Source organism: Ctenopharyngodon idella, chromosome 21 (genome assembly GCF_019924925.1).
Source record: "Ctenopharyngodon idella isolate HZGC_01 chromosome 21, HZGC01, whole genome shotgun sequence".
In the NCBI taxonomy this organism is placed as follows: Eukaryota; Metazoa; Chordata; class Actinopteri; order Cypriniformes; family Xenocyprididae; genus Ctenopharyngodon; species Ctenopharyngodon idella.
The window spans coordinates 13,923,985-13,949,747 of NC_067240.1; the positions used below are offsets into that span (position 1 = coordinate 13,923,985).

Genomic DNA, 25,763 nt, shown 5'->3' on the forward strand with positions numbered 1-25,763 from the left:
TTTTTCTCATGGGAATAATAAACAAATTTACAAGAACATATAATTCACATACCTATTTCTTGTAAATTAAAGAATAATTTTTACAATAATTTATTTGCCCCAGAAAGACTGAACAAGACTGGGTTTTTTTTCTTGTCTTATGCTGTATCCACGGGATTCCTTTTTTAACACGTCGCCATTTTCATTTTTGCTGATATTACTATTTTACAATGCATGTTAGTGTTATTTACACTTATGCACAGTAGTTGGCGATATTCATCCATGGCGTCTTGCTTGTAAAACGCGAAGAAAATAAGCCGCCGCCCATTAGATGCGTCAGAGGCGTGACGTTTGTGATTTTCTGGTAATCGGTGAAATGTGGATTTTGTCCAGGTAATTTTATCATCACGCATCTAGATTTGTCTATGAAATGAAATGGGATATAAGCTTATTGCATCACATATTTCTCTGAAGCAGATCTGAGGTAAGGAATGATCCCATCATTCAGAGCACAACACGGGCACTGCCCAAAAGATCAGCTGGAGATTGTGTTTGACAGATGGTTTGCAATTTAATCGCGCGTTGACGTGAAACAAGTATGTATAAATAGGAATGAATTGCAAATAATGTAGAAGGTTTGTGCATGCGTATGTTTTTGTACTAGCGATGTCCGAATCGTGAATCAATCATTTAAATCGGATCTTTTTGATGATTTGGTTGAATCGTTTGTAGCACATTCCTTTATGTAACGTTATTGTCTTGTGTTTTTTTACCTTGACCATGAGCCTTGCATAAAGTATGATGATGATGATAATGATGAACCGATTCCTATTTTCCAAAAACATACTTAGGATGCTTTTTGGGAACGCAGCCATGAATGAGTTGTTCACGAATCGAATTGAATCAGTCTGAGGCATTTCTCCAGTCAATGACTCGTTGAACCATTGAATATCAGTGGTAATAGTAGAAATGATCATGACTTGATTATCAGAGTCCAAAAGAACCGATTCCGTCCGAAAACAACTGAATCGCGGAAATAAGTTTAACTTGCTGCCATCACTTTTTCCCAACGCCCAGTAAACGAACTTGATTGTCTGCATTGTGAGATTAGTTAGGCGTGAATGAATCAAGAAATTACAGATAATTACTCTTTATGCTCAAATGAGAAAGAACAAAAGGGTCCCTGAGATGCATACTGTCAGTTGTCATGAACAGCTTGAATACCTCACAGTCATTGATGAGGGTACATTTGTTTTGTCCATTCATGTCAAACACTCCAATCGAATTAATCAATTTAAATAAAGTCTATGCCTGTTACCCATTAAATCACGTTAACATCAAATACAAAAGTATTTGAAATAATGCAAGATATAACACTGTAAACAATCTGCTAGAATACAGTTTTCATAATTGGTTAGCCAGCCACTATATTATGTAGATCTGTCTTCTGTCAGCATAGATTTTGATGTTGTTTTGGAGTTGAGTAGTTTATTCCCCTCACATTTAGTGTTTAAGTTTTTTTATGCTTTTTCACAGAAGTTCAGACAAAGTAACAAAATAAAGGAATTTGTCTATCAAAAACAAAAGAGAGGATCTCTTTGAAACTTCCTACCCAAACTTCCATTTTATATGGTTTTTAACCCTTTCTTGTCTCATGTCATTTGGTCTTTGTCTCTCTCTGTTTGCAGTTGCTCTCAGTCCCAGGAAGAGTGAGCGGAGTGCGGCTTGCACTATGAGCGGGGCAGCGCTGGGATTAGAGATTGTGGTTGTCTTTTTCCTGGCTCTCTTTCTCCTGCATCGCTATGGAGACTTTAAGAAGCAGCAGCGCATGGTTCTCTTTGGCACACTGCTGGCTTGGTATTTGTGCTTTCTCATCGTCTTCATTCTCCCCCTGGATGTCAGCACGGTTAGTGTGGCTCCCGCTCTATGAAAGTGTCCAGTACTGTTAATTCCTGATGCAACTCAGACAACTTGTGCAATTGATTTTCAGACAATCTACAAGCAGTGTTTAATTGATCAAGAAGCACATGCCCAGACGCCCTCTGTGAGTCCTGTCCTTTCAAACCAGACGACTCCAAATACCTCTGTCTCATCCAGTATAAGGTGAATTCAACAGCAATCCAAGTATTTAGTTAGGTTTATTCTGATTGTACTGTTATATTGCATGTTTGTGAACATATATTTTGTCCCTTTTTCCAAAGCACTCAACATGTTTGCTATAAACCATGGAGCTACATTCCAGATGGCATCATGCCAGTGTTCTGGAGGGTTGTTTATTGGACCTCACAGTGTCTTACTTGGTGAGAAAGTGTTGCCCTTTTTAAACTTGATAATGGCATCTTAAGTCTTCCTGATAATTATTTGTCACTGTTACTGCTCAATTCAGTCTATTGTAGTGCTGCAGAAGTAATTGAAATAAAACCAAAATTGCGATTTAGCTAAGTGCAATTATTAGATCGCAAAGGCTTAATGAAATAAACATTTGCACCATGTGTTTCAGAGCGAAGCGGCAATGTGTTAATTAATTTACACATGATCAGCTCATGATCCGCTGTTTTCTGTGTCTCAGAGCAGCTCGCTTTGGAGTCAGTTCTGCTCCACGCGAACTCATCTTTGCATCTTTGGGAGCAACATTTGGGAATGCAACATTGCACCAACCCTCTTCCCAAACTGTCAATAAAAGAGAAGCTTAGTTTTTCACAAAAATAAAAGCTTGATGGTTAAATGTTTGAAAATGATGAAATTAAGAAAACCATAAATATATGTTATTATAATACTAAATTCTATTTTATGGCAAAATATAACAATAGTAATATTTATTAGTTTGTTTAAAATGTTTATTTAGTAATAATAATAGTCATATTGATATATAATTACAAAATATTTCAGCAAAGCTTAAGTTATATCAGAAAACTGCAATTAGATAAGTTCAAAGTTTTTGCATTCCATTCTCCTTAGTAATAGAACCTTTTTGTTTCCTAAAAAAGTCCCAAAATGTACACAAGTAATGTAAATAAGTTGTCACATAATAAGAATATGTGAATAACTCAATTTTGACAAAAATGTAAAGATTTTCCCGCCAAATTGTGCAGCTATTGTGTGGTTTAAACTAGGGGGTTTAAATGTTTTGATGCCATGGACACCCAAATATGATGATGCTTATGCGAATGATGCCCTTCCCAAACAATAATAATAATAAAGTATATTTTCATGTTTAAAGACCTATTTTTACCAAGGATAGTGTAATAATAGAAAAGATGGTTGTCTTAAAATGTTTCCATTGTATTTTTAAGTTAAATTAAATCATTAAAATATTTTTTAAAAACCTGAAGAGAAACTTTTTTTTTTTTTCCAAATGTATTTGCATAGCACTATTCACAGTAAGTATTTTTTTCTCAGAAATTTCCTGTGGGCCCTCGAGCACCCCCTTTTTAAACCTAAACGGTGCATAAATAACTTTGTTGTATTAAATCTGCTAGTGTTGTCAAAAGTACCGACTTCGGTACCAAGTCAGTACTGAAATTTAAAAAATGTGACAATACCAGCATTTCTCACTAGCATTTTGAGCGCTATTAAGCAGACTCTTAAAGGGATAGTTCACCCAAAAATGAAAATTCTGTCATCATTTACTCCCCCTCGAGTTGTTCTAATCCTGTATGAATTTCTTTGTTCTGCTGTACACAAAGGAATATATTTGGAAGAATGTTTGTAACCAAGCAGATCTCGGCCCCCATTGACTACCATATTAGAAAGAAAAATACTATGGTTGTCAATGGGGGGCGAGATCTGCTTGGTTACAAACATTCTTCCAAATATCTTCCTTTGTGTTCAGCAGAACAAAGAAATTTATACAGGTTTGGAACAACTTGAGGAATAGTAAATGACGGTATTTTTTTTTTTTTGGGTGAACTATCCTTTTAAACAACTCTGATTGGCCATCGTGTTCACACGCTCAACAGATATGTCTGTGACTGGCTACAATGATCAATGCTTCAAAAACATGTTGCAAATAGACATCTGTGACTTTCTTCACCGAGTGCTTACACAGATACGCACGAGAGCATTTGAAAGCAGGCATCTATCAGCGGGGGGAAATGCTGGTATAGTCACATTTTTAAAATGACTTTGTACCAAAGTTGGTACTTTGGACAACATTAATATCTGCTCATGTATGTGACACCTGTAAGAATAGTGATTAATAATGGTGTTTTCTCTTCCAAGGCTCCTTCTGCCATTCATGCAGTCATATGCTCGCTCTGGTGGATTCTCCATTACTGGAAAGATCAAGACGGCCCTGATTGAGAATGCCATCTATTATGGCACATACCTTTTCATCTTCGGCTCTCTTCTCATCTATGTGGCTGTGCATCCTCAGTGGCACCTCTCCTGGTCTGTAAACCAATCCAGAATATTCTTCAGTTGTCATCGCAATGTTCTGTTCATGCTGATTCTTCTTTTCTGTGTCACTCTACCAGGTATGAGCTGCAAACCATCGGCATCACTGCGGCCAACACTTGGGGTCTGTTTCTTCTAGTGTTGCTGTTGGGCTACGGCCTGGTCGAGATCCCCCGCTCATACTGGGAGGCCTCACGCCAGGGTCACCTCCTCATCAAGACTTACTTTAAAGCAGCCAAGCTCATGACAGAGAAGGCAGATTCAGAGGAGAACCTAGAAGATGTCATGGAGGTGAAAGCCATGTGTGTTTATACACTGTAAATAATGGTCTTTGAAAGGTAATGTCAGATTTGAGCCTGTCAGCCAATATTGTTTCTTGTACTTTTATCATAGGAAGTGAGAAAAATCAATGAATCGATCAAATATAATCACCCATTAAGGAAGAACGTGGACACCATTCTCCGAAAGGTGAGAGAATGACGCGTTTTTATGTATTAATGTTATCGTGCCACTATTTTTAGTTGTAATCTGCTTTTTATTTTTAGTGTCCAGTTGAATATCAGGAGAAAATGGGCAGGAACATGGATGACTATGAGGATTTTGATGATAAACAAAACACATATCCCACTGAAAGAAGTCTTTCGAAATTACACAAGCAGGTACCGCTCAGATGTTTTCTATGTGTTTTCTGAATTTTGCTTGAGAATAATACTAACAGCTGGTTTCTCAGGTGATCTACGCAGTGCAGCGGCATAATCGCACACGAGTTCAGTGGCAGATTTTGTTAGAACAGGCTTTCCATCTCGAGGACGTTGCCAAGAACGAAACCAGCACCTCTCGGCAGTTCGTTCACAGCTTTGCCCCTGCAGAGCCTGTAGGCTGGTTTAGACGCTACATTTATACTCCCACAGTAGGTAGGTGCTCTGATAGATCTAGACAAACAAGTGTCACTTTTGACTCTGCTTTTACTGTCTTTTGTATATTTCTTCAGAATGGTACTGGGAGTGTTTGCTGAAGCAGTGGTTTTACCGTATGCTGGCTGTGGTTCTGTCGCTCTTTTCGGTGGCTGTGGTTTGGTCGGAGTGCACTTTCTTCAGTACTCGTCCTGTTCTGTCACTCTTTGCGGTGTTTATTCAGCTTGCTGAGAGAGATTACAACTATCTGTACATTGAGGTGAGTCTGCTTGAGCTTGAATTGTCAAATCAATTTATTTGTATAGCACTTTTCACAATAAACATTGTTTCATAGCAGCTTTACAGAAAATGATGTTAATGTTTATTACATTTTTATATCTTCATGCCTTAAAGTAACATTTAGCAGATTAGAGCTGGATGATAATATAGATAAAAAATATAGATGTCAGTAAACTCAATTGTGTACATTACCATTTAAAAGTTTAAGGTTGGTAAGATCTTTATTTTTATAGAAGTCTCCTATGTTCACCAAGGCTGCATTTATTTGATTAACAATACAGTAAATGTACAATTTAAAATAATTGTTTTTTTATTTTAATATATTTAAAAATGCAATTTATTCCTGTAATGGCAAAGCTGAATTTTCAGCATCATCACTCCAGTCTTCAGTGTCACATGATCCTTCAGAAATCATTCTAATATGCTGATTTGCTGCTCAAGAAACATTTATCAATGTTGAAAACCGTTTTGCTGCTTGATATTTTTGTTCAAAGTTATGTTTTCTTTCAGTATTCTTTTATATTTATTTTCCACCATTTATTGAAATAGAAATCTTAAGTAACATAAAAAGTCTGTCACTTTTGATCAATTTAATGCATCCATTAAATTAAGATCAATTAATGGTTTTAATTTTATAATTCTTTTAAATTTATGTATATATTTGTGTACACTTTTTTTATAATAGAAAGTAAATGTAAAGATATCAGAAGTTTGAACTTACTTTTTCTTCTTAAGTAAAATAATTAAATTATTTTAACATATAATAATTTTATTTGATATATTTTTTACTTATTTTATTTACTTTGTGTCATTGTTGCCCACTCCTGCAATACACCAAAACTAAAAGCTTTCTGACACAGTCTGATTTGGTTTAGCTGAAACACAACCTAACATTGTCATTTTGGCCTGTAGATGGCGTGCTTCATTACCATCTTCTTCCTCTGCACCTGCGTCTACTCCACTGTGTTTCGCATCAGAGTCTTTAACTACTACTACCTGGCCTCACATCACCAAACCGATGCCTACAGCCTGCAGTTCAGTGGCATGTACGTTTCTCAGATGGCAGTATTGAGTGTATTAAACTTAATTGTATTGACAGTAAACTCTGCCATTAGTCTTTCTCTGATAAAGCCCAAAGCCTGTGTGTTGTTTACTAGGCTTTTTTGCCGCTTGACTCCCCCACTTTGTCTAAACTTCCTGGGACTGATTCACATGGATTCTGCCATATCCCACCAAGCAAAGGAGCAGACGGCATACACCTCTGTAAGACTTTTACCATTATATGAAATTGAGAACAAGGCTTCAACGGCCCCACTTTTAAATTTAAATGTACTATTAAATGAACCTTCTCTATTGTTGTAGATCATGGGTTCCATGCGGGTCCTGTCCTTCATTGCCAATGGCTTCTACATATATTACCCAATGCTGATCGTCATTCTCTGTATTGCTACATACTTCAGGTGTCTAATATTATCTATGAATCAACAGACAGAGTTGTCTCAGATGTAGTTTCTGTTGTAGTTTCTGACTAGTTTAAAATAATTTTTTTCACTTTCTGTCTAGTCTTGGTACACGTTGTCTGAACCTCCTGGGTTTCCAGCAGTTTGTGGGAGAGAATGAAATGACTTCTGACCTCATAGATGAAGGCAGAGAACTCCTGCGCAGAGGTGATTAGTATATACACAGTAAATATAAAATGCAAGTTTTGTGCGAGTAAAATGTTTTAATGTTTTTGAAGGAAGTCTCTTATGCTCACCAAGGCTGCGTTTATTTGATCAAAGTAAATGTTACTTTTATATAAGTAAATATTACGATTTAAAGTAATTGTTTTCTATTTTTAATATATTTTAAAATGTAATTTATTCCTGTGCCATTACTCCAGTCTTCAATGTCTTCAGTGTCACGTGACCCTCTACTATCAATTATTATTGGTGCTCAAGAAACATTTCTTTATCACATTGTAATTATAAAGAAACATTATGAAGAGACATAAATGTTTTTACTGTCACTTGATCAATTTAATGCATCCTTGCTGAAAAAAATGTATTCTTTAAAAATAAATAAATATTATATATACAGGCCAAAATTAAATTTATCTGCAGAACTAATTTCATATCTAAATGTTTGACCGGTAATATAAAAATAAGGTCAAACAATCTCCTGTGGTTGCTATGGTTAGATGTAATACAGAAATAAATAATGATTCAGAAAGAATCACATGTGCTCGTTGCTACAGCTCTACAACCTGCAGTGGTGAAAACCTCAGTGCGTCAGAGGGGTAGTTACCACTGACACAAACATTTAATATGGTCCCATCCAACATTAACCAGTGAAAATATGTGACTTATTTTTCTGTCTTTTACATAGAAAGAAGAAAGCGGCAAAGAATAGAAGATGGAGAGAACAGACGAAGAGTACGTTTATTTATGTAATTCATACCGCATATGATTATTCCAGTGTTTTAATATATGTTTCCCTATGACAGGAATGGAGAGAACGTTATGCTCAGCGAGATGAGGTTGCTGCTAGAAACCAAACCTCCATATCTGAGATGAAGGAAACCAACTATGGTGAAACCCTAAATTCAAACACAAACCGACGTACGTTTAATGCCCAATAAGACTCATGTCCTGCAGTATTCTTATAGGGTATTTGTTAAGTGAATTCCAAAAAAAAGTCATCCTTTTATTTTTATTTTCCACAGAGGCCAAGTACACACGTAGCAGCAACCAGTCAGGACGAGACAGCATTGAGTTGTTGCAAGACGCTGAGCCATTGGACTTCAATGCTGAAACACTCACTGATGACCCTTTACAATCTGACCCTGGCAGGTTAGATGGAGTTTTATTGAGGGCTGCAGTCATGACAGAATTTTGTAGGCCAACCCGGGAGTTTGCATCACCCATTCATTTCAACTGGCTTTTGGATTATTGCAGAAAATAAGCTCTGTGACAAGAGAGAACTCAAATGAACACAACTTTTGTGAATTTTGAAGCCTAAATACAGATGTAAAAAGCTAAACATAGACTATAAACTACACCATGGTCATCACTAAGCTTCTAAAAAAATCTTTCAGTCTTTATAAAACATTTTCCCTGAAAGTTTGAGTTAGAATAGTTTGCAAGAATGTGATTATAAACACACAATGCTGTAAAAGTGGACTAGTGACGTTCAATTGCCCTCTGTAGTCAACATTTAGCTGCTTGTTCGCAAGTAAAAGCTTAAAAAAAAAAATCAAGGCATTATTACTGGTGTATTTTATGTAAAAAAAATATTAAATATCTTGAGCGTGTGTTAACAACAGACACTTTCTCAGGCTTTTAACCAAAAACCCATTGAATTTGGGATGATGGAACCTGCAGCACTCTGCTGTCATAAGGTTTATTTGTGCTCTTTTGCACTGCATGACCTCACTCATCTGTTTCTTTCCCCCACAGACATGTCGGTGGAAGGTACCTCTCCATGTCGTCTTCTCGAAGCCGAATCTTTGATGATGTTTAATGTTTCTTTTTGGCCAAAAACACTGTCTAGGAGAAAATAAGATGAATTTTATCTCTAAAAACACTCATCTCTACAGCTGTGGTCTGTCCCTCTCATTTTAAACATCTTCAACTTCCTGTATCCTGTAATGCAGTGTAGTTATCTGCATGCATCCTGATGAACTCGCAGCCACATAGAGAAATGCACATACTCATTTTGAAGTGCCAGGCAGTCAGACTGCTGCATGTGAAACATGGGAAATGTTTTTTTTTTTTCTTTACTCACAGTTTCTTTACTTCATTTCAAGAAATGAGTCATAGTTAATGTAAAGTTGAACAGTCAGAACACACAGATGAAAGTTACTACTGAAAGACAGGATTAGCCTGACACTACTGTTTCTTATCTTTTGAACTGAGTCCTGGTGTAATTTAGTTTTAAGTATCCCCCCCCCCATTATTTCTATTCTTTTATATATTTATGGTATGTAAAGCTGTATTATTTATGTCTTTTGGTTTTAGATATTCACATGGCTGTTATTCTTTAGACCTTGCACATCTTATTTAAAATGAAGTTACCTTATTTTAGCAGTAGTCTTATGGATGAATGTCTGATAGGCCATTTGTAATTCGCACTGTCATTTTTGTCACTTATTCAGAATAGGCAAAGCTATTGAAATAGCTTTAAGGATGTGATCTGATTGTTTAAAAAATGGGGTCAGATTTAATGGATTACAACATGTACTTACATGCTGGTTTACCAGACTTATAAGCATCTCTTTATCACAAGTGCAGTTTTCTCATAGAAAACACTTTCAGTATACAAACGTGTTGAAGGAATCTGCTTAGCAACTACATAAGCTTATAAAATAAGACTAGTGAGTGCATGGCAAGATGTGAGGGAATCACATTTTTTAATTCTCCTTGTCCATCAAGCATATCCAATGTAAATGTTTGCATGATATATTGTACTGAATATGCTGAGGAGTCTTATTCTTGTTTCTCACAGGAAGTGCAGTAGCAGCTCTGAGTAGTGTTATATTTCACTGTAAACGTTTGTCTATTCTCTCCACAAGTGTTTAATATCACGGTTTAATCTCAGATTAATGTATTTTCTTAGTAAATGTAGCCCTTCAGGTTTAAATAAATAAGAAGGGCATTTTTCTTTTTGTCCATACCTTTTTGTTTATTGATAAAGTTATTCATTATATACTGTGTATTTATGAAGATATGAATTATGTTGCCAATGAGGTGTAATCTTGATATGGTATTTTGATATGGTCAGTCCTCAAGTAGTGTGTTGATTGAAGGCCAACTGGAATCTGATGCTGGAATCTGTTGATTTGTATATTTGGTGTAAGTGAATTGTGGTACATTCCAAATGGACACATACTTAATGTAATCTTGCAGTTATTAATAAATTATTTATTAAATCATATTTGCTTCTATGCCAGTATTTGTGTATTTAAACGGGAAGGCAATTGCAGACAAATCCTTTTATGACTCTCGATCAATTAGATTAGAAAGACCTTGGCTTGAGGTATATGCAGTAGTCACATCCGTAGTTATTTCATATTCAAAATTATGTTTCGCGTTGTTTTTGTACCGTCCGGCTGTTAAACAACAACCAGTAAAGTTGAACAACAACGGAAGGTCAAACATTGCTTTGTAATCGCCTAATCAAACACCTGTAGCAAGACTGACCAATCAAACGCAAGAACTCGTCTCTATGGAAACGGCGAACGCTAAAACAGGAAAGACCAAAGCAGCGCTACGGAAATCCAGGTGGTTTTAGCACATTAATCAACGTTTTGTTTCACTTCTCTGTGTGAGTATGCTGCAAATAGAGTATTATGGATGAATAAAGTCTTCATATTGTGGCTTGATGTACTGTTTGCTGGATTACAGCAGATTTTAAGAGCCGTTGTTTTCTCCTGCCTCGTTAACATACATAGTACATAGTACAGTCAACAGTATTACTCATAGAACAAACTGTGCATTAAAGTGGGATTTATTGTATTATAATTGTATATAATGTGGTTACAATGTTTGCAGTTTTTATGAGCTCATATTCAGAGACTATATTGATAGATATGGAATATTTGTATTTTTAAAATTAATTTGTGACATTTAAAATGAACTAGTGAAAAAAGATTAGATTAATATGTACACTTTATATATATATATATATATATATATATATACTACCCAGATATATATATATATATATATATATATATATATATATATATACTACCCATATATATATATATATATACTACCCAGATATATATATAGATATATATACTACCCAGCTCTATATATATATATAGAGAGAGAGAGAGAGAGAGAGAGAGAGAAGTAACGAATTACATGTAATCTGGATTAGTAATCAGATTCCAAAAATCAAGTACTTGTAATTAGAGTAAACTACTTTTTAAAATACTCGTAATCAGACTACAGTTACTTTTTATGGATTACATGATTACATATTTTTTACACAATGGCAGTAAGTTGTTCACAATTCATTGATTCTCCTAATTTTTAATTTTTTTAATGTTTATATATTTTTTCATAATAAACCTGCCGCTTATATACATTCGTGATTCTTCAAGTTTTTCCAGCGGTGAGGGGGAGGGGTGTGGAATCATGCACAGAAATCAGCAACAACAAGAATATTTGTTTTTGTAATGTTGCTGTTTTCTAAATTTACTTAATTTTAAGTAAATGTGTTTTAAAATCATAAGATGTGATTTTGTTTTATTCAGTGTTACTATCAGCAAACACTAAAAGGTACATTAGTTATGTAACTGTATTAAAGTATTAACTGTCCATACATTGCAAAAAGAATCTGTTGAGGCTCTTGTTGGTGAATAGAATATATTTTTTGGAATATATTTTTTCTTTGTATCTGTCAAAATAGTACAAGATTATCCTACAATGTATGTGACATCAAATAAGGGTCAGCACAAAAGTAATCTAAATGTAATCCAAAAGAGTCAGATTACATTACCAAAAATGTGTAATCTAAGAGATTATATACAAATTTTGTCATGTAATTTGTAATCAGTAACTGATTACAATTCATAAGTAATCTACCTAGCTCTGTATATATATATATATATATATATATATATATATATAAATTCTGTAATGCATCAACTACACTTTTAAAAATAAGGGTTTTACAGCTCTGCAATAGAAGAACAATTTTTGGTTTATCAAAGAACATTTAAGAGAGAACAGTTCTTAAAAGATTTTATTCCATTATGTTTTTCCTTAGTCTGAAGAACATTTAAAAAATCGAAAGAACCTTTTTCCACTCTAAAGAACCTTTGCAATGCGAAAGGTTCCATGGATGCCAATCCATCTCATGGAACCATCAATACTAATAAAGAACCTTTATTTTTAAGAGTGCACCCACATAAATAAGCCTAAAAATCACTCTTGTCACCTTCAGATCAGATAGGTATAGGATGGCAGGTACATCGCGACATGACCGAGAGATGGCAATCAGTGCCAAGAAGCAGCTGTCGGATTGTTCAGACCCCATTGAGAGACTGAGGCTGCAGTGTTTGGCACGAGGGTCCGCAGGCATCAAGGGACTGGGCAGGTACAGTGTTCATTAGGTGTGTTTCTTCATATAGACTGTGCAGATATCTGACTACAGTTTGATGTTCTCAGGACTTTTAGGATCATGGACGATGACAGTAGTCGCACACTGGACATGAAAGAGTTCCTGAAAGGCCTGAGTGACTACGGTGTGCTCATCGAGAAAGAAGAGGCGATAAACCTTTTTCAGCTCTTTGACAGGGACGGCAGTGGATATATTGACTTTGATGAGTTTCTTATCACTTTGAGGGTAAACGTATTAAACGATGATGTGTTTTTAGTTGTCCAGTGCAATGCCAGTAGTGCTTATGTTATTATTTTCATTCATGTGATTGCAGCCACCCATGTCTAACGCCAGGAAGGAGGTGGTGTTACAGGCATTCAAAAAGTTGGATAAGACTGGAGATGGTGTGATTACAATTGAGGATCTGAGAGGAGTATACAATGTCAAACATCACCCCAAATATCAAAACGGTGAGTGGACCGAAGACCAAGTATTCCGCAAATTCCTGGACAGTTTTGACTCTCCGGATGACAAGGATGGAAAGGTATGAAGATGCTGAAAATACAGTTGTCTCATCTCAAACTTATAGTATCCAGCATAATAATGTATTAATATTACACAGACATCTTTAGAATAAGATTGCTATGTCTTTGGTTTTAAGCACCACCCGGTTCCATCGGTGGCACCGTAAGAAGTCGTTTCTGCAGTGTTTTCTTTGATCATGCTATATGTCTCCATACATCAGGTCACAAAAGAGGAGTTTATGAACTACTACTCCGGTGTGAGCGCATCCATTGACACAGATATCTACTTTATAGTAATGATGAAAAATGCATGGAAGCTTGACTAAACCTCTGAAGCATCTATTTTAGGGTAAAGAACAAAGATGGTCAACCTTCGGCAAAAGCATGTCTTGACCCTGTCATGACCCTGTCAAACATGTTAATTTCAGACTAAAATGTGGAGACAATATTTATTATACAGTAATCTATCTATCTATCTATACATATAAATCCCTGTAAAATTTACAGTAAAAAAAATGGCAGCTGTTGGTAGCAACATTTTAGGTTTTACGGGACAGCACTTCAAAACAGTGTAATTTAAAGGTTTATATTGTAATAATTCCGATTCATAACTGTTTATTTTACACACTGTAAAAAAAATCCGTTAAATTTACGGTAAAAAACCCGGCAGCTGTGGTTGCCAGAAATTTACTGTAAAAAATACGGTAGCAACATTTTAGGTTTTACAGATTTAACTTAAATTTACAGTAAAAAAAGCATATTTCATGAACTCATATAATGTTATTTTACCAACCTATTGAAGTACTAATATTTGTACCTTTGTAATACACTAACCACCAAACACAGTGGTGATGAGAGTCACATGATTAAAGCTCATCACAAGCAGGTTTTCCAAAAGCTGAGAGGACAATACTAATATATGGAAGGTACACACAGTGTCATTCACACAAACACTAAACACCATCATGATAACACACATGAAATTTTAAAAATGCAATAAACATTAATTTAACAACATTAGATGTAACATAAAACCCTAATGTACAAAACTGATTAGAAAAACTCAGAAAAGTTATTTCAAATGTGAAGTGTCATGCAGGGAATTGTGGGAATGTCAATTTATGGTTTTTCACTTCAAATTATACAATGACTTGTTATTTTTCACTTCCAAAATGTGTAAATTGAATGGTATTTACTGTAAAATTACATTAAATGTACAGTATATTTACAGTATTTTACTGTTAAAATCACAATCATTTTTTACAGTGATAGCAACAGGCACAGTTTTGACAGGGTCAAGTCTAAAATAAGGTGGTGTCTAACAACTATTAACTTTGGGGTTTTGGGAATCTACCTCACACAATCAAAAAAAAAAATTAAAAAAAAACATTCAACCAATTACTAATCACACACAGTGTTTCTCACTGAGGACAAGCAGCTGCACTAATGTATTGTTTTATTCCAGAATCAGCCACACACCATCTAACAAACGCAGGTGGTGTGGTATTGTTGCGAGACTTTGTGTCTTGTGATTGTGTGCATCCTCTTTATTTGGCTAATGAAAGCTGGCTGTGCACCTGCTCGGATCCCTACATGAGAAACACCCAAAAACTCAAATACAAACTAAGTCTTGTATTAATTCACTCAGAAATTTCTCGCTATCTTTCCGGGTTGGGATTATTCTTCTGGGTGTGGTTTGGGTCTACCAAGGGCTACCAGTTTGTTTGATAACATTATTTCTTCTTTCCCATCTACAGGTGACAAAAGATGAATTCTGGAACTATTACAGTGGAGTCAGTGCTTCAATCGATAGTGATGCATATTTTATTTTAATGATGAAGAGTGCATGGAAGTTATGAAGGGTTTTGCTTGTAAACAAATTGATAATCCTTGTAAAATCAAAGCAAGTAACCTGGCACAACTGAAATGTGTAAGGATATTAACAATGAATCTGGAAAATGAAATAATGGAAGTACTGTAGAAGCTTGAATTATGTGTAAAATGTGTGAGTTTTGTTACTGGTAAGTTAACTGATTTTTAGGGTAAAACACCTTGTTGCATCATAACTAAAACCAGCGTGGTATATGATGATACATGGAATTCTTGTGATTCAGATTTTGTTATGCATGTTATGGCAAATGCTATTTTATAAAAAGTGACTCTTTTAATAAATGTTTTATAATGGCTATAAAAAGAAAAGTCCCTTAAAGTGATTCATATGAAAATTATTCTGTGGTTATGTGGACTGATGGTTTGTCATGGGGCTTATAATTTTTTCCATCAGAACTAAAATGAACAACTTGAATTAATGTAGCAACTTTGTAAATATCAATTAAATATTTCATAATTAAAATATTTTTATATATTCCTTTATTACACACCTGTTTAATATATATATATATATAATGATAAATGCATTACAAAATTAGCATTACGAGCAGATGCTTTTTTATATACACAGAAAATATTTCTTCTGATCATTATAAATTAATCCTCTGATCATTGAAAAAGTGCCGCTTGAACTGTATGCATTCCTTTTGAGAGTTGTGCGTGAGGTTAACAGCATTAAAATCTCTCAGCTTTACTCAGGTAGATATACGGATGAAAATATCCATGGAAACATGTCTGGCAGAGGACACTGAGGCTAGCAGCAGTTACATGAGGTCTGAGTATATGTGTGATGAGTTCAGAAATAATTCACACTTAATGCTTCTGTCTAAAGTGTTTCTGAAACATTCAGAAGGAAATTGGCTACCAAAATGGAGACGACAGCAGTGCATGATGCTTGGTTGAAAATGAAACCTGTGGATGAGTGCTAAGACGTACAAACAGCGTCAGAGCTACAAACTGGACAAGCCTAGTGACATGTAAAAGCATCTTGTCATACATAACAGGTTTCTTGGGTTATTAAATGCATCATATACAATGTTAGTTAAACTTTTATATCATGTACGCAGAATAACATCCTCTACCGAGGGTCTGTAAAATCACCAGTAAACTGGAATTGTCTTAACTGGTCTCTTCATTGTGTTTTAAAGAGGCTGGACATAGTGACATAGGCTTCGTCTTTACATTCTCGTTGAGGGGCCGTTACACCCTGAAAGCCACTATTTTCTCTTCCTTTTGACAAATCTGATTCATCTAACAATCTAATTTTCAGGTGGGACTGCTCTCTTGGAAGCCGTTCCTCTGCATTCATGTCCATTTCACTCACTGACGCATTTGAGGAACTGGTTTGACTATAGCAGCATTCATTCAGGCTGTCCTCAAGCTCAGGATCAGAAGGTTTTTCATCAATGTAATCCACGCGGTGTATGAAAACATCGCTGAATATCTCAGGACTGAAAGTGAAAGGAAGACCCTGGAAATGCAAAAACAGTCTGCATGAGGACATTGAGCAAGTTTCACTTGTTTAATCTTGCAGAATGTTAAGTGAAGCAATAAGACACGGGAGAAATTGAATTACCTCTCTTGCCCTGTGCATTTGTGCAAGAGTTGCCTTTGGGTGCGGGATGTTTGGTGTGATGCAGCCTTTTATACTGGGCGAGAAAACAATTAGTACATTTGTTAAAAAAAAATACAATAAATAGCTTCTTGTGGGTTTTTAAATGAGATAAAAAAAAAATAAAAAAAACACTCACTGCGTTCTCCATAGCAAGGCCCCCAAACTGATGAGCACCAGAAAGACAGAGAAGCCGATGGTGATGTGAAGCGATGATAGTGAAGTGACCTTTAGACTTTCAGTACTCTTTGCTTTGATAGTAAATGCAGAACATGTTTTATCATTTACATCAATCACAATTAATCAGACTTGATGAATAATGGTTCAAATGTGTTTTTCCACATTTTCTCAATCTCAAAGCTATTTGATTCTTCACCTACCCAATTATGTGCATTAAAAACCCAACAAGGTTTCTTGGCTCCTTCAGATTAAGTCCTCTTAGGTATTTATCATACTAAACATAGTATACAACATTCACTCATAACCCTATTGGCTTATTTCTCATGCAAATGATCAATGATCCACTCACTTTTTATAGTGAAAATGGTAGTTGAACTCCACTCACTCCAGTTGCCTTCAAAATAATCTAGAGGTTTTGCTTTAACACGTGTATAGTAAACACCATCTCCACCAAGTCTGTCCTTGCTGATACTGAAGTTCCTATATTGAACTGTAGTGCAGATGGGCTGTAAAGAAAGAAAACGTGATGTTTATTTGTTAAATGAACTCAAAATGATTCCATCTTAATTTTTAGGAAAGGTTAAGTGTAACAAACAAATTGTTCGGAAAAACACCTTGTTTGCAGTATTGTTCCCCCAGATTTCCACTTGAAACTCAGGGTTTGAAATATAATCATGACTGTGTTTAAACCATATAAAAACTTCTTCTGTGTCTTCCATGTAAGTGGCAAGCTTTATTTCAGGAGCTGGGATTTTGACTGCAAGGACAAAGACAGATTAGATGATAGATAGACAGATTAGATGATAGATAGACAGATAGATAGATAGATAGATAGACTTGCCAATTTTTTGCAGGTGAATTTCTTTTTCAATATTTACATCTCCCATGTGCACTGTAAGCTTGTATGTATTAATAAGCGTCAAACCCTCAAAAGTAAAGTCTTGTGGTCCTAAAGTAGCATTTTCACATGTTACCTTTTTACTGTTAGTTTGGCTAAACAGGAAAGAAAAAACATCAGTGCTTAGAGCAAACATTAATTCAGATTGCATTCAAACATAGTCTAGTGACAAAAGTTTTTTTTTATATATATATATTCATTTACTGACATATTCCACACCAATTTATAGTAAATATGTCTAATGAAATACCAGAGTATTGCGAATTTGACCTCCTCAATGGGATCATCATTTAGCGAACAGGTGAGTTTACTCTGTTTGAGGGTCAAAGTGGATGTGCAGGTCACTTCTTTCTCAGACCAATCTAAAATGAATCGAGAAGAGAAAAACATAAACCAGCCTTTTTCAGGTCACCCTTAAGTCCTTGTTAGTGTGCTTCAATGAAAACCAGCTTAAATGATTGTTTCACATATGAATTTCCCCAAAGGAATCTCTTTATAATCATATCATAAACACTACACACAATTCTAGCTACATTTAGTCATAATGCAGTCTAAATATCTTATAATAATCACTATTCAGAACATAAAAAAGTGAAAGTATAATAATCTCTAAATTCTCAGTTTATTGTTTCAAATCTCAAATTACTTACCATCATCTCCACTCTCAGACAGAACCAAAGGACAGAAAACAACAAAAAGCATCCATAAAACACCCGCCATCTCTCTTCCAGCAGTACAGGCATAAATCACTCAAGAGACATGTCTTCATTACTCACACACATTTACTGACAAGTGACAGCTCACAGTTCAACTCTCAGTGGTACTTTCAGAGGAGAGAGGAAGAGAGAGAGACAGAGTGGTAGAGAGACAGAGAGCGAGAGAGAGTGTGGGAGAACAGGATATCTCTTACATGTGACTGAAAGAGACATGTAAGAGAGCATTACATGTGCTGGGAGTTGAACTGCACTGAAAATAATAAACAGAAAATGTCACAGAAATGTCTGATGTTTCAAGTAAACAATTAAAATTGTATCCACTTAAAGTAGAAGAGGAGGTACCAAAATTCTTTAGTGTAAAAAGTAAGTCCTTACAGTCAAATATGTAATCTACATGATAGGCTCCACAAAATTCAAAATGATTAAAGATACACTGTAACTTTGGCCCTCTAGCGGTTAAAACAAAACTGCATGCATTTTGCGGAAGAACATTGATTTGGTTGTGCTTCGTCTCTGGATGACTGTGCAGATGAATATGTTATCCTACTACTCATAAAACATTCACTACTAGGCTTATGAGATATAACCAATTTAAATGTAAAGGATCTCAAGTTGACTAGCTGAAGATGTTACTGTAACTATACCCATTAATAGACATGGTACTTCCTTAAAAATAAATTCCACCACAGCACTACAAAAACCCATAATGAAATGACCCTTCACAATAGATAATGCTTCACAATGAACTCTGTTAGAGAGTTACAAATGGAAATGTATCTGTTCAATAAAATAGCTTACTCACATGTTGAGTTATTAAAACACCTTCTCCACATCGCTTTTACAATATTTCAAATCCCTCAGTTCTAGCCATCACTGAAAAGCCAAGTCAATGTTGATTCTTGTTTTATTACGAGCTCTGTTGCGTTCTCTTTTTGCCAGCAGACTCTCCTCTGTTCGGCTTTTTTCTTTTAACAGGTGAATCACCAAAGGTTCAAGATTTAGCGTGCTCCATGTCAACTTTTCTCGCTCGTTGTGGCAACTAACCTATGCCACTCCCACACCATACTCGCGTCGAAGTAACCGGAGCAACTATTCTCTATTTACAGATATGATATGCATGGGCGAGTGTCGTATGTACGCAATTTCCCGCAAAAAAACCATCCCACTAGGTCTAAAATATAAACACTTATAATAGTCAAGTCAAGTCACCTTTATTTATATAGCGCTTTTTACAATGCAGATTGTGTCAAAGCAGCTTTACAGTGATAAATGGTATATAATTTTGGCTGCACAGCAGCTCTTAAACAAAATGCTGTCAATATATGCAGATGCAAAGCACTGTTGAATATCAAATGTCAAATGTCAAGTGTCCCCAACTAAGCAAGCCAAAGGCGACAGCGGCAAGGAACCCAAACTCCAACAGGTGACATCAGGTGGCAAACAGGTGGCAAATAGGTGTTATAATGGAGAAAAAAACCTTGGGAAAACAAGGCTTAGTCGGGGGGCCAGTTCTCCTCTGGCAAACAGTGCTTTGTTACGATTCAGGTAGCTATCATAAGCCTGATAGGATCGCAACATTCAAAGTATTTATTCCAGTTCAATCCATCGTATTCATCACGCCGGTATGGACGGTTTGTTGAGGAGCTGTGCCACTGGCTGTGCTAATAATAGGTTTACCATAGTGAATCATGGTAAGACAAAACCACGTTTTGGAAAAAAGGATTGATGTATTGACTCATTATTTAAATTTTGTTAATTATGAACAAAAAATGTTACATAGTGTACCTTTAACGTGACTATATGAAAATTGGCAATTTTGAAACAGCATAAACAGTATTAACCAATTTACCAAGTGAGAGGTACATTTCCGTAAAAATGCTGTTTTGATTCGAAACATGGTCTTTGATGTCAGCAAACAAAAGACATAGCGTTATGGTGTCCTATGAATGATTAAATGGTTAATTCGATGGTTTTCTTGCTGCTGTCCACAAACATATCTGAACAACCCTGCAACACATTTTTGGATTGCCACCCACCAGTTGAGGACCACCACTCGGTAATACAAGTAACAGCTGTACAGCAGTTACATCAAGTTTTGCATCTTGCAGGAGAACAGTCAGCAGTTTATTTAGGTCAAACCATGGCAGACCAAAGTAGACAGAGGTTGTGGTTTTGAATGAAACAAAACTGTGCTGCAAACATTTTGGTAGTTGGAATGAAACTGATGCCTGAAAAAAGGAGATATAGTAAATGCCTGCTTACTTCCTCATGTTACAAAATGACATGCAAGAGAAGATTGGAACGTGAATAAAACACTGTAATATTTATTTATCCTACTAGCAGATATCAGAGATTAAGTTGATTTTTGATTTAGTTTAATGAATGAAAAAAGTCAGTGTTTTTTTATAATAATAATAATTATTATTACAATTATTTTGAATCTTTGAAGTAACCTTACAAAAAAAAAATCAACAAAAACTGTTTTGCCAGATTTTCAGGCATTGCTTACAGACTATTTGCAAAAAGTGCAGCTAAATATTAAATGAAAAAGTCCTCGCTCAGCATGTACCTTCAATCTAAAAAACAAAAACAAGTGGTAACCTATTACAACCCACTTCCTGTCGCCTCCAGCAAAAGGGTTTATATGAAAATGAGGCCAGAACGTCGTCAATCTGAGCTGCTACCTGTCCTGTAAACAAAGCGAACAAGACAAGACTGGATTAATGTCCAAAACAAATATCACACAGATGTTCAATTTTAAAGGTCATTTAAATGAATCCTACCATAAAACTACTGTAGATTGTACGGAATTTAAAAAAAACCCATCACAACAATATAAAGGCTACTGACATTTGCATGACCTAAAGAATGATTTCACTGAAGAAACATGAATTAAAAGTCTTGAGGATACACAACAATATTTAGTCCTTTCCTAGTGTCGTCTATTTAAGTGTGATTGTGTTGTGGAGAGACTGTGGTTACTCAGCTGTATATTTGCATATTTCCTGTATCTTGATTCATTTTGTTGTGATACATTAAAACTATATGAATTTCCATGTAAAAAAAAAAAAAAAAATTGATTCACTAAACTTTAAAAGTGTTTCAACCTGTGCAAAGATCGCAGTACTGCATGAGCAATACTAGATCTTCACGGTATGACTCTACATGCGTTTCTATTTGGCAAACACTTTGGCAATAAGCAGTGAAAGGTCTTTACACCTGATTATAGCTGATAATTTGTTTTTTGACCCATTGAGTAACCGCATAAATGGATGTGGTGTGGCAATCTTGATAATCCTAAAAGAAATTAGCATTCTGTCTTGAATCTGGCAGAAAACTTGTGCTTTCTTGGGTAATCAATATGGTAATCAGATCCTAACAATGACAAAAGTCAAGCTAAACGGCACAACTTTTTGGTTAAATCCACCTAGTAAAAGCATGTAATCCAGTGCTTTAAGTGGAAAAATAAAAGTGCCGGTGTTGTGCCGAATTTCGACTTCCTGCCAAATTATGACCCCCCCTCGTTGAAGTCGCTACCTGATTGTCTAATCTTAACCCCACCCCTAATCCTAACCCCTTCTCCACACCTAATCCTAAACCTACTAATACTAAGGGGGGTAATAATTTGTCAGGGGTCAAAATTTGGCACAACACCGGTACTCCCAATGCTCGGTTCAAAATGTATTTTCTTTAAAAAGGGAGGGCGTGGCGGGCTTCCGTATGTGCCGAAGTGCCAGTGTTTTGCCGAATTTCGACTCCCTGCCAAATTATTACCTCTCTCATTGAAGTCGCTACCTGATTGCCTAATCCTAACCCCACCCCTAATCCTAAACCTACCAATACTAGGGGGTTAATATTTCGGCCCAACACCGGTTTGCAAGGTAAACTGGCGGAAAACCCACTTCGAGCACTGAATCTAATCTTATTACTAACTTAATGTCATATAATGCTGTTGAAGTTTTATACATTTCATATATAAAAAACATTCTAATTTAACTAGGTGTTTGAAACCAACATACAAAATACTGCAACAAAAAAAAAATTTGTATAACTGAACTTTTCACCTTAAAGATACTGACATTTAGTCCTTGTGACAACTATCTCTAAATCATAAGTTATAAAGATGTCAAAAAGGTGTGCAAAGACAGAAAAGTCCCATGTTGTGAAGAGATTTTGAGGCATACAGAGTAGGATGGCGCAGCATCAGTGGGAGGAGGAGGGTTTCAGGGTTGCTAGTGTTAAGTACTCTCGAATGCGTCCGTGGGCGACTACTGCGGTTAACATGCCGTGGCTCAGCGATGATCATGTGAGAACAAGAAAACGAGGTGGGGAAAGGGGAGAAAGCAAGTGCGTTTTAGCTCAGTCATTTGTGTTTTTCACAGAAACAGTGAGACATCTTTTCCTTCGGTCGGTGCCATTAACCAGAGAGGTTGGTAAGTCACCACGTGGCTGAAGGGCAACGTTAGAGCAGCGTAACGTGGTGCTCAAAGATGCGATGAGCACTTTTGAGTTGCATTGTGAGAGCCCCTTCCCCCTCCCCTCTGAAACCACACTCTATCGCTGTAGGCCCCTATCGCACAAAAACATCTCACAACAACAGCCTCGGTGGTTTCTCTGCATACAGTTGTTGTCTGTATCTACACTCAAGGCTTATTTACCATAGGGTGCTATTTTTTAATGTGTCTGTACTCTTCTCCCTCATCTTTGGTTGAGGTCGGGATCTTTGAGCTTCTACAAACCCCTGTAAAGCGAGCAGGTGGTACAGAGGGAGGAGATGAGCTTTCTGTAGGAGAAAGTCACTTTATGGATACAGTTTTTACTGACTACAGCAGATTTTTCTTTAAAACTTTTTTTTTAAATTGTTTTTTATTTAAGAAATTCTGTATTATTGCAAGATATTTTAGCTGTTGTTTGTGGTAGGCTATTTGTATCTGCCAAATTTGATTTTTAAGTTGTAAATTTGTAAAGTTGTAAAGTTATGTTTCCATTCGATATACCATCAGGAGCTTGCATTGCCAAAATGTGATGACTTCCTGTGAAAACATTACCACAAACAGAGGTTGAGCAGACAAGTGAAATGAACTGGTGTGTCTTGCCATCCTACAACCGTTACCACAAGGCTCATATGTCTGGGAAAAAGTGCACAGCCACATTCACAAGACCCCATCGAGGAAGTTAAAAGCAGCGAGAGAGACTGAAAAACAGAGATAAACAGATCAAAAGATTTAAAGTACTGATCTGAATCACATTCAAAGTGGTCAACACTGCTGAAATATTGACTTACTTTCTGATTCATAATCCTGACACTTGTTCTAACATTTAGAATGTTAAATAGTATGCATTTGGCATATTAAATATATTATTGGACATTACAAAATGCTGTTCATACAGCATTTGAACAATCCTAAAATTAAGCTTAAGCTATATTAAGCACAAGTGTGCACAATATCACTTTTGTACAACAGTTCAATACACAAGACGTTAATTTTTAATTCATGTGCCCTCATAATCTTTAATCAAAATAACTTCCCCCTCCTCAACTATCCAATCATTTCCCGATGGACAAAATCAAGACCTGCCCTACATTTTTTTTCCACAGGTATATGCAACTTAAAGGAGCTGTAAGCGATTGCAGAGAAACGTTGTTGAAAGTGGATCAGACCACGTGCGCGCACCACAACACACTAGCCTATCAGCAGTAGGGGGCGTATACACTCATGATGGGGGAGGAGAGAGAGCGAGCAAGAGGGAGACTTGAAGAATGACTGTAGAAAGAGAGATCGTTGAGACTACAAAAGAGAACAGGTCAGAGGAATATGATGCAAAAAGTGCATTATTGCGTAGAATACACAATGAGATTACTCGAATCTCAATGAAAAATATGATTTGAAATGTCAATTTAGATTTGTTCGCAAAAAAATATTAACATTTTATATTTTTATCTTTAAATACAACATTGAATTATTGAAGAGTTACACATTTTCGAACAATTACATTTTATGTATTTTCTTATTAACTAGTACAACTACACATTCCGAGCAATTATAGTTTTAAGCAGTGTATTGGTAGTTAGTGTGCTAAAAATAGGGCACAGTTTACTGTGTTAATATGAAGGAATTATTTTTCACAGGTGTTTTACCTGTATTTTAAATTAGGCATTGCATTTTGTGTTTTAGGGTTACAGGGTTACAACTTAACGGATAATGTCCTGGCAGAAAATTACCAGTACCTTTTCCATTTTTCTACACATTTTTCTTACAGTGTACCTAACTGAACAACAATGAGCTAATAACATGCTATATCATAAATGAACAATTATTATTGAACAATTGCAACTAGCAACTTAATTCACATATGATGTACTGTTAGGCATCTTTCTTCAGCTCTCTCCAGGCTAATGTGCTTCTTGGCTGGCTAGCTGTTCAAATGGTTTTCTCTTTTTGTGTAATTTAGATGAAAATATGTGCCTTTTTATTGTTTGAGGCACTTTTCAAAAGTTGCTAAAAGTTGCCAAATAAATTTTTAAAGTAGCTAAATTTGTTGTTAGTTGTTTTTTAGAAAAAAAAAAGTTGCTAGGATAGTCAGAAAAGTTGCTAAATCTAGCAACAAAATTGCTAAGTTGGCAACACTGCAGACAGGAGGAACAGTAACCACAGGGAAAGTGAAAGAATTGGTTACTGCTCTTTGCGTATCAATGGAAAGAAAGTTCCACAGAATGGGATACAATACAGTTCTTTCAGAAACCACAGTGCTGGACCCGAGGTTCAAACAGGGTAGATAAGAAACCGGATCAGGCCCTCAAAGCTGAGGCACTTAGCGTTTCTTAATGCCAATCTGCCCTAAAAAGGCCGCATTTTAGGCCGACTATATTATATTCACACGCTCTCTACATTATTAGTTGGTCTAAACTCGACGTGTTCATGCGCATGATTAAAGTTAAAATTAAATCAAGGAGTGTGATGAAGTGAAGCATAAAAATGAAACACGAATAAACTGTGGTTAATGCGACGGCAGTGGTGTGGTGTTTAATGTGTGAGTTCCGTGCTAGAAAATAGCATGCATGGTATAGTGTGAAACGGAGCTAAATTATACTTACTGTTGGAGAGTCACTGAAAAAAATAAATATTATGTATAAAATATGTACATCTCTTCTAACTCAAACGTGTCAGTAATTATGATAAAGCTATGTAATTTTACAGAGCTCTATTCTGACTCGACTTGTGCTTCAGATAAGTTACAAGTATTGTCAGTAGAGGGCAGTAAAAAAAAAAAAAAAAAAAAATA

At 35.8% G+C, this 25,763-nt stretch overlaps 3 protein-coding genes across 6 annotated transcripts; 2 read left to right on the forward strand and 1 right to left on the reverse strand.

The window, feature by feature from the left end:
* Positions 1 to 228: 228 nt before the first annotated feature.
* lmbrd2b (LMBR1 domain containing 2b) lies at positions 229 to 10,479 on the forward strand. 3 transcript variants are annotated; one of them, XM_051877138.1, is made up of 19 exons: positions 229 to 372; positions 1,668 to 1,885; positions 1,970 to 2,082; positions 2,181 to 2,279; positions 4,201 to 4,368; positions 4,455 to 4,665; positions 4,768 to 4,842; positions 4,920 to 5,033; positions 5,105 to 5,288; positions 5,366 to 5,547; positions 6,480 to 6,613; positions 6,725 to 6,830; positions 6,930 to 7,027; positions 7,131 to 7,234; positions 7,804 to 7,845; positions 7,935 to 7,981; positions 8,053 to 8,167; positions 8,272 to 8,398; positions 9,005 to 10,479. In XM_051877138.1, exons 2-19 carry the CDS (start codon positions 1,712 to 1,714, stop codon positions 9,066 to 9,068), a joined length of 2,157 nt encoding a protein of 718 aa, XP_051733098.1. In that variant the 5' UTR covers positions 229 to 372; positions 1,668 to 1,711; the 3' UTR covers positions 9,069 to 10,479. The 3 variants fall into 3 exon arrangements, with proteins under 3 accessions (XP_051733098.1, XP_051733100.1, XP_051733099.1); XM_051877139.1 differs by having other exon boundaries at positions 298 to 463; XM_051877140.1 differs by lacking the exon at positions 7,804 to 7,845.
* Positions 10,480 to 10,589: 110 nt separating this feature from the next.
* On the forward strand, positions 10,590 to 15,380 carry capslb (calcyphosine-like b). 2 transcript variants are annotated; one of them, XM_051877142.1, is made up of 6 exons: positions 10,590 to 10,871; positions 12,504 to 12,656; positions 12,728 to 12,905; positions 12,994 to 13,203; positions 13,405 to 13,532; positions 14,941 to 15,380. In XM_051877142.1, exons 2-5 carry the CDS (start codon positions 12,520 to 12,522, stop codon positions 13,507 to 13,509), a joined length of 630 nt encoding a protein of 209 aa, XP_051733102.1. In that variant the 5' UTR covers positions 10,590 to 10,871; positions 12,504 to 12,519; the 3' UTR covers positions 13,510 to 13,532; positions 14,941 to 15,380. The 2 variants fall into 2 exon arrangements, with proteins under 2 accessions (XP_051733102.1, XP_051733103.1); XM_051877143.1 differs by lacking the exon at positions 13,405 to 13,532.
* A 156-nt stretch (positions 15,381 to 15,536) lies between these two features.
* Positions 15,537 to 25,730, reverse strand: il7r (interleukin 7 receptor). The gene is made up of 10 exons (XM_051877141.1): positions 25,576 to 25,730; positions 23,528 to 23,673; positions 18,414 to 21,168; positions 18,014 to 18,125; positions 17,707 to 17,858; positions 17,480 to 17,622; positions 17,215 to 17,371; positions 16,825 to 16,936; positions 16,650 to 16,722; positions 15,537 to 16,544 (listed from the first exon to the last, which is right to left on the reverse strand). The coding sequence occupies exons 3-10, from the start codon at positions 18,481 to 18,483 to the stop codon at positions 16,206 to 16,208; spliced, it is 1,158 nt and encodes a 385-aa protein (XP_051733101.1). The 5' UTR covers positions 18,484 to 21,168; positions 23,528 to 23,673; positions 25,576 to 25,730; the 3' UTR covers positions 15,537 to 16,205.
* Between the last annotated feature and the right edge of the window lie 33 nt (positions 25,731 to 25,763).